Source organism: Verticillium nonalfalfae, assembly GCF_003724135.2.
Source record: "Verticillium nonalfalfae strain VnAa140/NRRL 66861 chromosome Unknown scaffold_23, whole genome shotgun sequence".
Taxonomy (NCBI): domain Eukaryota; kingdom Fungi; phylum Ascomycota; class Sordariomycetes; order Glomerellales; family Plectosphaerellaceae; genus Verticillium; species Verticillium nonalfalfae.
In genome coordinates this window covers 1-14,647 of record NW_021167248.1, presented here as the reverse complement: position 1 = coordinate 14,647, position 14,647 = coordinate 1, and the positions used below count along the sequence as shown (strand labels likewise).

Sequence of the window (14,647 nt, the reverse complement as noted above, 5' to 3'; positions counted from 1 at the left end):
GGTAGCGACTCGATCAAGGCTGGACGACAACTCGGACCAGGGGTCTGTTGCTGGCGAGGCTTCGTTCTGTTGTCGGTGTGGGGATACTAGGTGCAACTCAGCATAACAGGCCTTCACAGGACAGACGCGCAGTCCTGTTCAGGCGCAGTGTCAGCCTTGGGGATCATCCGAAATCCGTCCTGTGCCATCACGATGCAGCGATGTGTGCGATGGGGGTCAGGTTTTCGTCTATGCGCAGCGCTCGTCGTCTGCTAGACAAGGGGCAGTCTGTTTTGGCTTTGCGGCTCTCCAGCAGGGCAGGCTCCAGATTGGGCGCCAGGTGCAGGCTCATCGACCGAGAAGAGGGTCGAGGGCAGGGATGACAGTGGCCCCTGGGTCGCAGATGCACGGGGGCATCTCGAGGAGAACCATGTCGGGGGGGGGCACGGAGGGAACGTGAGCCGTTGGGACGGACCCTGGAAATGCTGGCTCAGCCTGCCGAAGTGAAACCACGAAGGCCTTGGGCTAGTTGGTGATGCAATGATGAATGAGGGATGGGATTGCGTGTGGTCGGTGCATCGACTTCAGTTCGGATCTGGGACGAAAGCTCAAACATGGGGCGGCAACCGGGGTGTGCACCAGCTGTCGTGCGATAAAGTTAGGCTTCGGCAATCCGATGCTGCTGGCTCGTTCGCTCGTTCGCCGGCTTGTGATTGAGGAGTTGGCGGCGATGTCGAGCAAGCTGATTGATCTATGTTCGTATATACCAATCGTAATTTTCAGCAACATCACCTCGCATTGTCGTCATGCGCGGGCGAGACCTCAGCGAAACCCGATTTCGAACAAGAACCAGAGTCGAAATGCAGACGCAGACTGGACGCCCTGACCTGACAGCCCAAGTTCTGTAACAGCTGCCCCTGCGCTGCCAAGCCATCTGTGCCAGGGAGTGTCGTCCCAAGACGCACCAATTATGACCGTGCGCCGAGGCATTCCAAGATGGCAGCCAACAGCCAGGGGAGCCAGCGGACCTGGCGAGGAAAGTGTCGCGAAACAAAAATGAGTCGATGCCTGGGAATATGGTCCTCGAAACAACAAAAGCAATCTCATCGCCGCGGAAGAGAGCTACCCAGAAGAAGAGCCCCAGTCGGTGATCGTGGCAGGGCGGTGGAGGAACGGGTTGCCTCGACCGGCTTGGCAAAGCTGACGTAAAGTGACTGACTTGTTGGCAGTTCGGGATCAGCCGAACTCGGTCTTTGAACGATTACAGACAGACCCCAAACGAAGAGACGATCATGAGACGCAGCATGGGCCCTCGACAGCTCTAGCTTGAGAGCGTTACGGCGAGGGTGGCAGAAGAAAGACTAGGTAGTACGAGGACGACCTGAAGATGGCGCGGAGGAGAAGCGGCACCTGATTCTGTATTGGCAGCAGCAACACCCGCCTGCGCCTGCCTGTTTCCTTCAATGGTCTTGCCTTGTCTTAGTCATTAACATCCTTCCATTGACTTGGCTTCAGACTACTCCAGCACCCCCTGCACGCACTCTCTCGGGTGACCAAGACCTGGTCTACAGAGGATCAGTCTACAGAGGATCAACCGGTCTGTGGCTGTCCTGATACACCACCACCACCCAGATCGACATCGTGAGACTCAATCTCCCGACCCTCCACAATGCCTCGAGCAGTCGCCATGACGGGCGTCATTTCCTTCTATAAATGCCGTGACACGTCGCGCTCGAGTCAGGTATCAGGCCATGCTGAAATAGCGCCCCCTCTGCACATCAGTTCGTGTATTCTCGACCTGCCTTCCAACGTTTTCTATCATTGTGTGCACATCTTTTGTCACCGCGTCACAGTTAGTGCTGTGGCATTCGCGTGCTTCTTGAATGTACCGGCCGAACGACAGACCACTGGCCCAACTGGGGCTTCTTACGGATCATCCACGGCCACGTGTAAGGGCAAAACAGAAATGCAGAGCCTCGGTCACATTTTGACCACCCGTGGACTGATCTTGCGTGTCTTCGCCATACAATATCTGGTCTGGTCTGCAAGTCAGTGTTAGAAGGGTTGCAGCTGCTAGACAGGTGTCTCACTGTTCTTCCAGCACGAGGATGATGTTGGCCAGGGGAAGTCCAGATCAAACAGCAACTGGCAGACCCTACGTTATGCATTTATAGTCCTAAAGCGATTTCATTGAAAGAACCAAGCATTGGAGAGTTGTATTCAAGGGCCAGGCAAACGAACAAAATGACAGGCGCAAAAGGAGAATATTCCGCCATGGTTGAGGGGAGTTGGGATGCATCGCAGACTTGAGAGAACTCATCTGTATATTTTGAACAGATCTTGGACTTGCCCAACAGGGTTTCAAAATCCTACCATGAAGCTTCTAGTAAATGCCATCAAGATAGCGGGACCTCGACATCTTGGGGTCTCCAGTCCTAACTACGAGGACGATCGGCAAAGCTGAAAACCCGGCCAGAGCTCTACACGGAGACTTCAGTCTGCATCATATGAATATCTGTCTTCTCGTACGCCGAGTCTAGCTCGTCCATGACTTCTCTATAGGCTTACTACCTTTGAAAAGCCTAAAAGAAATTCACAAGTAGAGAAATGAACCTGTTGTCGAGAGCATTGATCTAACAATTATAAACTGTATGACGATTGGAAGACCGATACCTCATATCGCGTTTAAACACTGCGTGCTCTAGGTTGACCGTCGTTCGCAAGTCTTCCAAAAGAACGCATGGTCTCGAGGTTGGATTTAAAAGTACCTTAAGCATGCTTGTCGATCAAACAGATCACCAACCCAGTCTACGAGCTTCAATCGGCAAAGTCGGCATATATCTGGGAAAGGGCTAAATCACCAGCACAAAGGTTAAACAGACGTATGCGGTGAATTACTCCATATCGTGCTCAAAGTAGTCCATCTTCAGAATGCAGCAACGGCACTTTTCGTTGTCAACGATGCGAAGTGCTTGCGCAACCGCCGACGATCACGAGCCGAGCTTTCAATGCAGCAGGAGAATAAAAGTCTTGGCAGCCCGAGAAACTCGTGTTGAAAAATCAGGAGGACCTCTGGCCTGCGGCTTGGCGTTTCGTGACCCCTGGCGCTGACCATCCTCGGACAGAGATAGCCCAGCTACCTGCTCCTGAAACCTGCCATGATGAACAATGCCACATCGAGCGCCCGTGACAACCGTCCTCGTCACAACTCACAAGACGAACCTAGCTTATCAATCAACCAAACAGCAATGGCTTGCATAATTCGCCAGGATCACGGAGTCGATGACTGCCAGCTGCGTTGCATTTCAAGAACCGTAAATTCGTGCTTCGCTTGTTGAAAGATGCAGAGCACCAGGCTTAAGCTACTGGTATCTAACACAACGTCCACTCACTCCTCGCAGAAAGAAAAGGGGAAAAGTACCAAATGCCGCTCGTCCATAGACGCAAGTTAGCCAAGCAATAATGCAGTAGCGATGGAAGAAAAAAATTGCTGGTCATTCAAGTGAACCCTTGGCTCTCATCCACTTTGCTGTATGCCGCGCGTCTCGCCAGTAAAGAATGCTACGTGGACAATGCAAGGCAGGCATCCACCGCTAGTCCGACCCTCCCCTGCTTCTGCACCACGACATCCGAGATAATGTCCCTGTCGAGGTCCGGAAACATGCCGGCAAGTGTCTCAACGACATTGTGGTGCTCCGCCCGGTGCAACCTCTGCGCCTCGGCCGTCTCGGCGCTCGCTTGCCTCGCTGCCGCCTCCTCCACCGACAGCTGCGGGTGGTTGCGTGGGTCCGGCCGTCCTCCGGCCTCGCGTGCCTCCTCGCCACTGGGCCGTGGTGATAACCGGTTTGGATCGAGAGGCTGCGGCGCGCGCGGCGCGGCGCTGGCGCCGGATTCCGGTCCGGTGGGATCTTCAGAGAACATGCGTCCGATGGTACTGAGCGGCCGCTGGATTGTCTGGAGCAGGCTCGTAATGGGGGCCTGGCCGTCGGAGTCGTCGCCATCTGACGATGTGGAGCGGCGAGGCGTGGACAAGTCTCCGTTGTTGACATCGTGGTCGGGCCGGGTCGAGGGTTCGCCTTGTGTCTGGGCCAGTAGGCTTTGAGGTATTTTCTCAGAGAGCTGCGGTTCCACCGGCGATGCAGCGTTGTGCTTCTCTGCGATGGCTGAGACGGCGGCCTCGACGTTCTTCTCGAATTCGTCGTCGGTAATCGTAAGGCTGGTCTTGTCCATGTTCTCAATGAATTGGATAGCGCCCATCTGCGAGTGTTAGTGAAGGTTGGAGCATATGTCCACGAATACGTACCAGAGAAGACAGGTAGTATCCGGCCTCGCCACCCAGTTTCTCCTGATTCCTGAATCGAAGAATGTACTGCACATTCGACACAAGATGTTCAGGGTTGGATTGGAGCACTACGTATATAAGGAATGGCATGAACGAGTCTGCTGATCCATCTGACTTTGCGTGCTTGAGCAGACCTGGCGGGTGTTAGAGGCGTTCGGAACTATGATGGGGACTGCACCTACCAAAAATGACCTTGCAGCAATTCAACACGCAGATGATCTTGTCCCTCGGCGCGCGATAAGACCTAATTTTGAAGAGTTCTGTGTCGTGATTAGCGCCTTCCGTGTACGAGAAAGAATCCACAGCCGCATACCCTGTTGTGCTAACTTCAGGAACCGCTTCCCGCTCTCGCTCGTTGGTGGAATATCGAGATGGGCTTCCCGAATCCAGCCGTAAATATTGATCTTCTGTGTCAGGATATCATCCCTCTCAACATCCTCTTGGTGCTGGCCCTTACGCCCCGGCCCCATCGGCCGCTCGCCGCCTCTCCTCTTGGGTTTGGCCCCAGGAATAGGCTGCGGCGCGGGGATGGCCGGCGAGAACGTCTGGGTGTACAGCCTGTTCATGACAAGCTTCTCCATGCCCTCTCGCGCGTTGTCAAACTCGGCGTCCGAAACATCGCGCCAGACCTCGCACTGCGCCATTTTGTTGGCTATGAAGGCGAGGAAGTCGCCGATAATCTTGACTTGTTCGTGAACCATCCACTCCCGCTTGCCGAATTCGGATAGAAAAGACTTGAGATAGCGCGCGACAGGATCGGCTTTCTTGTTGCGTAGCTGCTCGAGGAAACGATGAAAGTCAAAAGGTAGGGTCGGCTCTGGTTCGGGTTCGGGTGGCGGGGGCCGGTGCATAGCCGAGGGCGACATGGGAGTATCGAGAGAAGTTTGGCTGTCCTCGGCGCCGGGAAGTCCGTCCTTCGGGGGCACCGGAGGACCAAAATCCACCGAGGACCTGGTCCGGGATCTTGTGCTCACGGGTGACGAAGGTATGGCTGCACCCAAGGTCTCCTTCTCCAGCGACTGGGCCGAGAAGGAGGTTGACAGAGGCTCGAGGCTCGACTTTCTTGGTGGATGTTGAATCGGGCCGCCGAGAATGGGCGATGTAATCTCTAGTCTTGGACTCATGACTTCCTCAGCTCCCGGGCCACCTCCATCGCCGGTGAACTGCTCCATGATGCTCTGAATCTCGGAGCGCGAGCCGTTCTCCTGGTCATCATCGCTCGTATACCTCCGATCGTCATAGGCAGCATCAGATCTCGTGGGAGACGCATCTTGTCGGGATCCTACACTGGACGGTGTTCTTGAAGGGGGGCGTGAGGCTGTCGGGGTAGGTGGCGTAGGATCAACGTAGGCTTTGGTCTCGATCGTGAGGAACTGGGTCGAGGTGTCGGCGGGGAGGGGTTTCGACGGCTTGATGGTTGCCACGGAAGCATTCAAAAGGTCCGCGGAGGCAGAAGCCTCTCCGTCTGGGTCTGCCTCTGTCACAACATGTGCGCGAGAGGCAGTGGCCTCGGCATCTTTGCTGTGGTTGCTGGGGCTACTCGGTTTGCTGGCGTCGGCAGCTACAGATGCTGACGCTGTTGGCTCTGTCTTGTCGGTGAGGTCGATGAGGTCGTCGAGGGCTTGGACCTTCTCAGGTGCGTCCGAAGATGGCTTCCCCGAGCCTTGTTCGTCGGGCATATCTGACTCCGCCACTGGCGGCTGGGTTATGGGAGAGTTTGGGCTGTGAAGGGTGGGTATCGCTACGTGGTGAGTTGGTTGTTGTCCCGAAGCTGAGCTTGGTTGAGCGTCGTCACAAGGCTGTGCTCCACCACATGATTTCCCCCACCATGCACCATGGAAACGGGCTTTGGAGCGGGCCTGGAGGCTGCCTGGAGCACGGGCACGAGTGGCTTCGAGTCGCCCCAGAGTTTTGCCGGCCAAGGTGGAGCGCCCGTGGATCAGGGTCCGCCGGGCGCTACGGCGCATCGAAGCCTGACGTCAGCGCATCGGGGCGTGGCTGCAAGCGCTAGCTGCTTCTGACCCTGCGACTGGGAGCCCACTGTACCGTACCTGTAAGGAGTAACACGCAGGCTTTCTTCTGTATTTCAAAGCAGTGACGACCCCAAAGAGTGTAGTGATTCACACACCAGCGTGCCAGCTGCATTATGTCAGCAGCCATCCAGCACGCCGGTCCTCGCTACCCCTCAACACCATCACGATCACGATACGGAACTGCCTACCAATGGCATTATTCCCCATGTTCGATCATCAACGTCAAGCGATCATCCCAGTCCCCATCCCCGGTGCATCCTGTTTGTGAGGAATGCGTCGTGTATTGCTTCACTTGGCCGTTTCAATCGCCTGACGCGTGGCTCAAAGTCAGCCAGGACGGCCTGGTTGACCCTCAACTGCCTGAAATCGACGTCCCCATTCGGGCCGCACCTTGCGAGCAACATTCGATGGCATGTTGCCCATTGCGCTCACACCGTCTCAACATGACCTGTCGCCCGACTCGCACTCCTACCCGAAAGCGTCCTGCCCTCGGCCGTTGACCCCGCCCTGCGGCTTGGCCTCGGACGGTGTACGCAGTCGAGGGTGGCACGACAGCCTCTCATGGAAGTAATTCGTTTGTCAGTATGGGCATTCGTCAATCTGGAGCAAGGTCTTGCATGTCAACCCGTTCTTTTCTTTGCCTTCGAAGCATTGTTTCTTTGACTGGAAGCCACTCGGACCACACACCATCGTTTCGAACACTGCTCGTCGCGTTTCAGCACCAGACTTAGGCGCACACTAGGCATGCCGAGGCAGAAGGAGAACCTTTTCATGGAAGTTACCGAATTCGACCAATACCGACACTCTTTGAATTCCAATCTGGATGTGGAGTGCAGCGAGACTACCAGAAGAGGAAAGCTCCACGACCCGTCCCTCCTTTTGGATCGCCCATCTGGACATCACGGCTATACGGCGAAGGCGCCCTGCTCTCTACGGAGCACAACACACCAGCTATGCCGTTATTGTTGAAAGCAAAGCCTGTGCAACTCGAAAGTCTGCGAACATCAAGATGCACGGGGAATGATAACAATTGGCAGTCATGCAGCGAATAGCTCGATTCCCACGTATTTTGGGCATACGATCAAGCTCTTATCAACCAATCGACGCAGGTCATCGAGTGATGCAGTGTTTCTCAGCATGCGCAACTCGCGATGGGACGGCTGACAAAATACCTCCCCGTGACGTTCCGGCTTACCCTATCCCCATCGAGCGAGCTGTTTCCCGCCAACCCATTGAAGTGTGTTCAACATGAGACTGCCTGCTTTCGCCAAGTTCATTTTCTTACAGACACTTGCCTCAACTGGACACACACGCGCTTTAAACGATACAGCTTCAGCTCGGAACACATCGACGAACCCTGCCTCTCACCCGAAGTCCTGGTTCTGTTTCCCTGGCATGTTCAGAGTCCACGGGGGCGGCTGTGCGCGTCCGTCACCGCCATCAGTCCCCACAACCTCGTGTGTCTGGGCCGTGCTGAACCACGAGCCTACATGTCTTCCCAATCGAGCCAGAGTTGCGACTGGAAATCGCCCCATTCGTTCGCTGGAAGTGGGAGGCTCTGTGGGCCCTGTGAGGATCTGGCGATCATGTACCCTTTCCCACGACGTCGATGCTTCGTCTATCCAGTTGTTGCTCGAGATGCGATTGGACAGCCTTCCCGTCGAGGATGGGACGACGCATGTCTGATGAGAGTGCCGGCAGAGGAATACCCTACTGGCGTGTCATCTCAACTCTAGATTCTCGGGAGGCCGTCTTTGAAGAACAACTATAAAGGCGGCTGGTACCATCACACTTTGTCGATACCTTCATCTCATCAGCATCCTCAGCAACGATCCCTCGGATAAACACAGCAAGCCAGCATCTTCGCCAGCCCGGGAGGCCTTCTACCGTTCCCTTCTCTTCACTCATTCACATCGCTCCGTGAGCCATACCACTATCTTTATAACCCCCTGATATTCTCGAATCGATCACCATCTTTACCAACGCTATCATGAAGTACATTATCACGCTCGCCCTCGCGGCCCTCGCCGCCGCCGGCCCCATCGAACAGCGCCAGCGCGGTGGCCGTGTTGGCAGCACCGCTACCGAGTTCACTGACGGTGGCTGCAAGCCCATTATCATGCTCTTCGCCCGCGGCTCGACCGAGACGGGCAACATGGGCACCGTGTGTGGCCCGCCCACGGCCAACGGCGTCAAGGCCAACTTTGGCGCCGATCAGGTTGCAGTTGAGGGGATCGAATACGCCGCTGCCCTGTCTACCAACTTTGGCAATGGAGGCGCCGACCGTCGCGGTGTGGCCGAGATGGAGCGCCTCATCGCGCAGGCCAACACGGACTGTCCCGACTCGATGCTCGTCGTCGGCGGCTATAGCCAGGGCGCTGCCCTCACGCATCGCGCCGTCGAGGACCTTCCGCAGGCGCAGAAGGACCAGATCGTCGCCGCCTTTACTTTTGGCGACACCCAGAACGTCCAGGTAAGATGCTCGTCTCAGGTCCAGGAGATTGAAGTACGCTAACATGGCCCAGGACAACCGCCAGATTCCCAACTTCCCTCCTGAGAAGACCAATATCATTTGCAACGCCGGCGACGCTGTCTGTGCCGGCACGCTGACGATCCTGCCGGCTCACTTGGCCTACGGAGCGCGTGCCGACGAGCAAGTTGAATTTATCACTGCGAAGCTGCAGGCTGCCGGCGCCAAGCTCCGGAAGAGGGACTTGATCAGATGATACAAAAGACATTTTATAAAGGGAACAGAGTTTGCTCCCCGGGGAAACTGCGAGAGAACCGGCTGCCTGGTTGCTGCTCGGCTCTTCAGGGCGTTGAAATGATTATGATTATGCCAGATTTGAACTTATATCATACCATCTACTGTTGAGGACATTACACACTTCGTCCTGCCCCCTACTCTATAAAACGGTGAAGTGGCGATTCCATTCGCGAATAGCTCGAAAAATTCGACCAAGGAATGATTCCCGAAGAAAACAAGGCCATCGCCATTGACATGTTTGGGCTGACAGGCCGTCATCAACAGGCTTCTCGTGGCAGTGGTTCAGGGGCACGGAATGGCCGACAGCGGCGCTCAGTCGACAGGGCGTAAGGGGTGTTTCGTATTTTTCCTGCTCATTTTTCTTTTCGGGGTGCTGACGCCACCAATGTACACGTACGACTTATGAAGACGCACAAGCCAAGAACTAGACTTTTCTTTTTGGCATTCAAACCCATTTGCAATTGCGCGCAGGTGTTGAAACGAGCGGCGCGGTGTCTTTGACTCTCGGCCGATGATGCTGTGAAGCGGAACTGGCGGGGTTCGATTCCCCGGTTGATGATGGGTCGACGGGGACTCTGGCTGAGCACGGCTTCGTTCCGGCACAACGCCCTTGCCTCACCTGGGTTCAACATTGTCCGATTGCTCTCAGTCTCTGGCAATCTGTGGACTTTCACCCGTTGCAGCTCTCGGGCATGATCAATGTCCGTCTCCGAGTCGATTGGCCAATCCAATCGGCACCCTCGTAACGACATGAGGAACGCCATCTGATAGGATGCTCGCTTGCTCGCGTCAGCTTCAGCCGAATAAGGTGCATATACTGCTCAGTATAGACGAAGTAGTCCAATTGAATTGCCGGTCAGCTATGCCGTGTGCAGAACGAATACCCATATGGATGAAGTAACAGGACGCTGACACTCGCAAGCTTCATTACTCTGGCCTTCGGGCTATATCTTGGCCTACTACCCTCACTCATTCCTCGCATGTCGCTATTGACCATTCTCATGCAGTCAAATCGAAGTTATAACCTAGAGGCACAGAGTAACCAACGTACCCAGGAGATTCCTTCACTTTGGGCCCCATCAAAATGAAGCAGGACGATATCCAGCCTCCAAGGGTGACCTCAGGCCCCGGATATCCCGAAGCATTCGCGATTCAACTCGAGACGGAGCTTTCTGCACTGCGCGAGTCCATCGCCAGGCAGTCCAGTGACGGGCATCTATTCGACAATAAAGTCACTGTCGACACGCCAGGATTGGGAGAGGGCCACGTCAAATGTTCCGTCTGCTTGCCAAAAGCCCCTGTACGAACCCCGTCTCCGGCGCCTCTATCCCTGATCATTCTTCTCGAGGGCGGTGGCTTCGCTCTCGGCCAGCCGAGTGACGGCGAAGCGAATGCCAGATTCATGTCTGACAAAGTAAGCCCCGTCTCCGGCTTCAGCTCTTGAAGCAGATGAGCAGTGTGGTAATAACTTCCCAAGCTCAACGCAATAGTCGTCTCACTCGACTACGCCAAAGCTCCCCGCTACCCCTTTCCCCACGCCCTCCTCCAAGCATACGACGTGCTGAAGTGGTCAATCTCGCCAGCGGCCGAGCGGACACTGGGCGTCGCAGCGGACCCATCTCGTGTCACCGTCGTTGGCTGTTCAGCCGGCGGCAACCTCGCGACCTCGCTCTCGCTCCTCGTCGCCTTCACAGCCGGGCCGGCCGCCCCATTCCGCGCAGCGCTGGGCCCTCACTTTCGGCAGGTCGCCCAAGTCCTGGTCTATCCCTGCCTTGCCCTTCACGAGCGGTACGGAGAACGCTTCGCGCGCGCAGCCCCCGAGGCCCAGGCCAAGAGTATCCCTGTCGTCGTGCTTGAGAAGATGGAGGCGGCGTACGTACCGCCACATGTCGATGGACGGCAGATCTTCGTGGCACCAATGCGGGCGGACCTTCAGCTGTTGCGTGAGCTACGGCCGACCTTGGCGCCGATGCTGACGTTTGTCGCAGGACTCGATGCCCTGGGTCAAGAAGCCATTGAGTATGCGGAGCAGTTCAGGGACGCGGGTATCGGTTCAGTTGTCAAGATGTATCCGGAGGCGGCTCATGCATACACACATGGCAAAGAGGGAGACGCGAGGTGGCGAGAAGAGGATGCGAGAGACACCTGGGAGAGAGTCTGCGATTTTGTTTCAAGAAAGATGTGACATAGTCCGTAGTTTGTTGACCTGTCATAATGACAGTTTTCGTGTTCAGATGAATTCCCATCGCGCAAAACTTATGTATTAGACATCGAAATGCCACCGCACTTTTTCCCAGCCGGCTTTCGGTCTGAGTCTCGCACCATAGCCCTCTCCCTTCTTGACCGGCTTGGCAATGGCTTCTGCCATTGACCCTCGTGTCTTCCGTGGCGGCTTCTTCCAGACTTTCGCGTCGCTGTGAGTGCCCTCTCCCGATCCTTTGCCCGGCTCAACATCATACCCAAGTAAGAGCACAGCGGCAAAGGTCATGACCTGGGCGAAAGCAAGGTTTCGTCCCGGACACATGTGCCGCCCGCCCCCAAACGGTATGAATGCCGCCTTCTTCTGCCGCACGTGCTGCGAGATCGTATCCTTCGCAAATGGAAGGAATCGGTCAGGATCGAAGTCATCGACATCCGATCCCCAGATGCGAGGGTCCGTATGCAACGCAGTCGCAGACGCTTGCACGTCGACGCCGGCTCTAATCATGTACTCGCGCCCATCAGCGCCAACAAGTATGGCATCTTCGTCGCTGCGCCTCGTCACTGTCGTCCTACTCATCAGCCTCAATGTCTCGTGATAACAGCTAACCAGCAGCGGGCATCGTTCCCATGACGACACACTTAGCACCGCCTCGTCACCGTCCCACCGCACGGCGCTCTCAAGCTCCCCGCGCACCCGTTCCGCCAGCCCCGGCGTGCTGAGGATGGAGGACAGGAGCCAGAACAGCGTCGGTGCCGTGTTGCTCAGCGCGACGGCGAGGATGCTCGTCTCCATCTTTCCAATCTCCTCGCTCGCCACGCCGTACGATCGGATCAGCCGCGCCCGCTCGCGGATGAGTTCCGACACGCCATCGCTGTCGACGAGACCGGCTGCGTGGAACCGGCCAAAGGCGGCCTGCACGCGCGCGCGGGCGTCGTAGGCCTTGCGCGCCGTGAAGCGGGGGTACAGATCCAGCGCCATAATGAGGAGCTTATCCTCAAAGCGCCAAAAGTCCTCGAGAAGCGTGTGGTCGCCGTCTAATGGGTTCTGCGGACCCCAGAAGGCACGGCTTGCAGCGAGGGTTGTGATGTCGCGCAGCCAGGTATACATGGAGGAGATCTCGAGCCACTCTCCGTTCTTGAGGCTGGTAAACTCGCCGCGGAGGCTGTCCTCGAAGGAACAGACGGCGGCAATCTGGGCTCTTTGGAGGGTTTTGCCTTTGAGGAGGTGCTTGCTGAAGAGTTCCAGCATTTCCTTCACGAGGGGCGTCGTAAGGAATATGTTGCGAGTAGAGCTGTTTAGGCCAGCGACGTTGCCTGAGAACTTGGCGGCGAAATGTTCGAGGGTGAAGCTCTTTTTACGGAAGAGTGCCTGAACGAGGGATGCATCCCAGATTACGTACATCTTGCCGTTCAGCATGGGCAGCGTGGCTGCTGGGAGGTTGTGTTTTCTGTAGCGAGAAAGCAACATGGTCCCGTGTCGGACCATGTTAATGATGTGGCCGACAAGCGGTATCATCGGCTTGAACAGGGGAGGTTCATTTTGTTCGGGTTTGATGGTGATGATGGAACTCAGAAGCATGAGGATAGCAATGACCGCAGCGCCAATGAGCGCAGACGTCCGAAGCTGGCCATAATCGAGCGTCGTCAGGACGTCAGCCCGAGCGGGTACTGACTGATCAGCCATTACTAGTTCCATGATGTCGACTTTCCAGACAAAAGCTTCGCATGTCGAGGCTCAAGTTTGTGGGATTTTCCCCCTCTTAAAGGCAGAAGTCAAAATAACGGGCCGGTGCATCCGCCAAGGCTGTGCGCCTGTGTCACTCGTCCAGCAGCCGAGCCAAAGCAAATGAGTTGGGAGTCGTGGCGGTCTGCGTGCATGTATCATCAGCGCTAGCTCATCCAGAAACGAATGGTTGGCTATTCACAAGCATAATTTCTTTCTCAATACGCACGTTCGATGTGATGAATGCCTTGATCACCGGTCATCATGACAAAGGCTTGCTAGTTCAGACATGGAGAGCATGAACCCTGGTCCACTGTCCCGAAGTGACTGCGTAGGATTCCATTTGGATTCAAGGTGCCTCGGATACAGAGTTTAGATCCCCCGATGACGCGTCAGGTCTGGAACGTCATGTCCGCACGCGTCATGTCCAAACACTCTCTTTTACGTATCTTGCATCCATTGTCATTCTACTGATTCACAACAGACAGCCAGCAACGACTCCTCGCCCATGCTCAGCGCGCCGGCAAGCATCTTTCCACAACAGAGTCGAACATACTCCATATCCCCCCACTCAAGAGCAGCGCGCGCCCGGGCACCCCGGTAGAGATGATGGTTGATGATCCTCGTGAGATTCAACGGGACGGATTTGAGCAAGATCGAAATGGATGCGCTTCCGGGTAGAGTCTTCGTCTCTTGCCTCATCCTGCCTTTTTCGCTTCGCTTCTGGTTCGGGTTTGCTACGTCTGATGCAGCCCTTCAATGGCACAAGCTTGGAAGGAGGAAGGCCACGGATCGGGGAGCCGCTGACAATACTCAACTCACTCATGGAGTCGCAGATTAAGCGGAAAGTTTGGGACACGCTGTGCTTGAAGTCTAAGTTCGAAGACAATAAAGAAATGAGCTTATTGGACCAGCAGGCAAGTCGCGAAGAGGAATAAAAGCGAGGTGAAGTGTTTGTCGACAACAAGAAGAGGTCTACTGACGACAGCGAATCGGTCTTTATCACCGAGAAAATACTCTGGTGAAGAGATTCGCGGACAGAGATGTTATTTCTTGAAGAGCAAACAACCATATCGAAACACGATGAGGCAGCATCCCCAGTTTGAACCATAGCAGCCCAAACAGTGGCGCTCAAGCCAACCAACATCCACCAAGCCAAACCGCCATCTGAAGCGTTCACGAACTGCAACTACCATGAAAACAAAGAACGCCACGCATCGTAGATCCTCATGGTATGGAACCCAAGTGCAGAACCCGCAACGCCATTAACCCTGACCCTGACCACTCATCACACACACAAAGGCGTTGACCAGACCCAACGACCCCCCTTCGGCAGGTCTGCCCGGTTCGCTTTACCTAAATCACCTTAGCCTCCCCGCCTGTCATTATCTTGGCATTAGTCAACTTCTTCAAATCATCCGAAAGACGGAAGAGGCTGGGCGCAGTTGTCGCTTCATCACCGGAAAAAGGACAAGGTGGGCAAATGATCCATCGTGCAAGACAAACTCTGTTACAACGCCGCTCCCCGACTCCAGCCAATTTTAAACAAGTATTATGTACTCTCTCAAAGCTTTCTAGACCCGACTCATCAAACCCCCCCC

The 14,647-nt window shown here is 55.6% G+C and overlaps 4 protein-coding genes across 4 annotated transcripts; 2 read left to right on the top strand and 2 right to left on the bottom strand.

The window, feature by feature from the left end:
* Nucleotides 1-3,540: 3,540 nt before the first annotated feature.
* VPS9 (vacuolar protein sorting-associated protein 9) lies at nucleotides 3,541-6,000 on the bottom strand (the record flags this gene model as incomplete). The annotated part of the gene is made up of 4 exons (XM_028638284.1): nucleotides 3,541-4,236; nucleotides 4,283-4,455; nucleotides 4,504-4,581; nucleotides 4,635-6,000. 4 exons carry the CDS (start codon nucleotides 5,998-6,000, stop codon nucleotides 3,541-3,543), a joined length of 2,313 nt encoding a protein of 770 aa, XP_028496904.1.
* A 2,344-nt stretch (nucleotides 6,001-8,344) lies between these two features.
* On the top strand, nucleotides 8,345-9,080 carry D7B24_004107 (uncharacterized protein; the record flags this gene model as incomplete). The annotated part of the gene is made up of 2 exons (XM_028638283.1): nucleotides 8,345-8,827; nucleotides 8,880-9,080. The coding sequence occupies 2 exons, from the start codon at nucleotides 8,345-8,347 to the stop codon at nucleotides 9,078-9,080; spliced, it is 684 nt and encodes a 227-aa protein (XP_028496903.1).
* A 1,125-nt stretch (nucleotides 9,081-10,205) lies between these two features.
* On the top strand, nucleotides 10,206-11,306 carry D7B24_004106 (uncharacterized protein; the record flags this gene model as incomplete). Its single annotated transcript, XM_028638282.1, has 2 exons — nucleotides 10,206-10,535; nucleotides 10,599-11,306. The coding sequence occupies 2 exons, from the start codon at nucleotides 10,206-10,208 to the stop codon at nucleotides 11,304-11,306; spliced, it is 1,038 nt and encodes a 345-aa protein (XP_028496902.1).
* A 78-nt stretch (nucleotides 11,307-11,384) lies between these two features.
* D7B24_004105 (uncharacterized protein) lies at nucleotides 11,385-13,309 on the bottom strand (the record flags this gene model as incomplete). The annotated part of the gene is made up of 2 exons (XM_028638281.1): nucleotides 11,385-13,027; nucleotides 13,276-13,309. 2 exons carry the CDS (start codon nucleotides 13,307-13,309, stop codon nucleotides 11,385-11,387), a joined length of 1,677 nt encoding a protein of 558 aa, XP_028496901.1.
* Nucleotides 13,310-14,647: the final 1,338 nt, after the last annotated feature.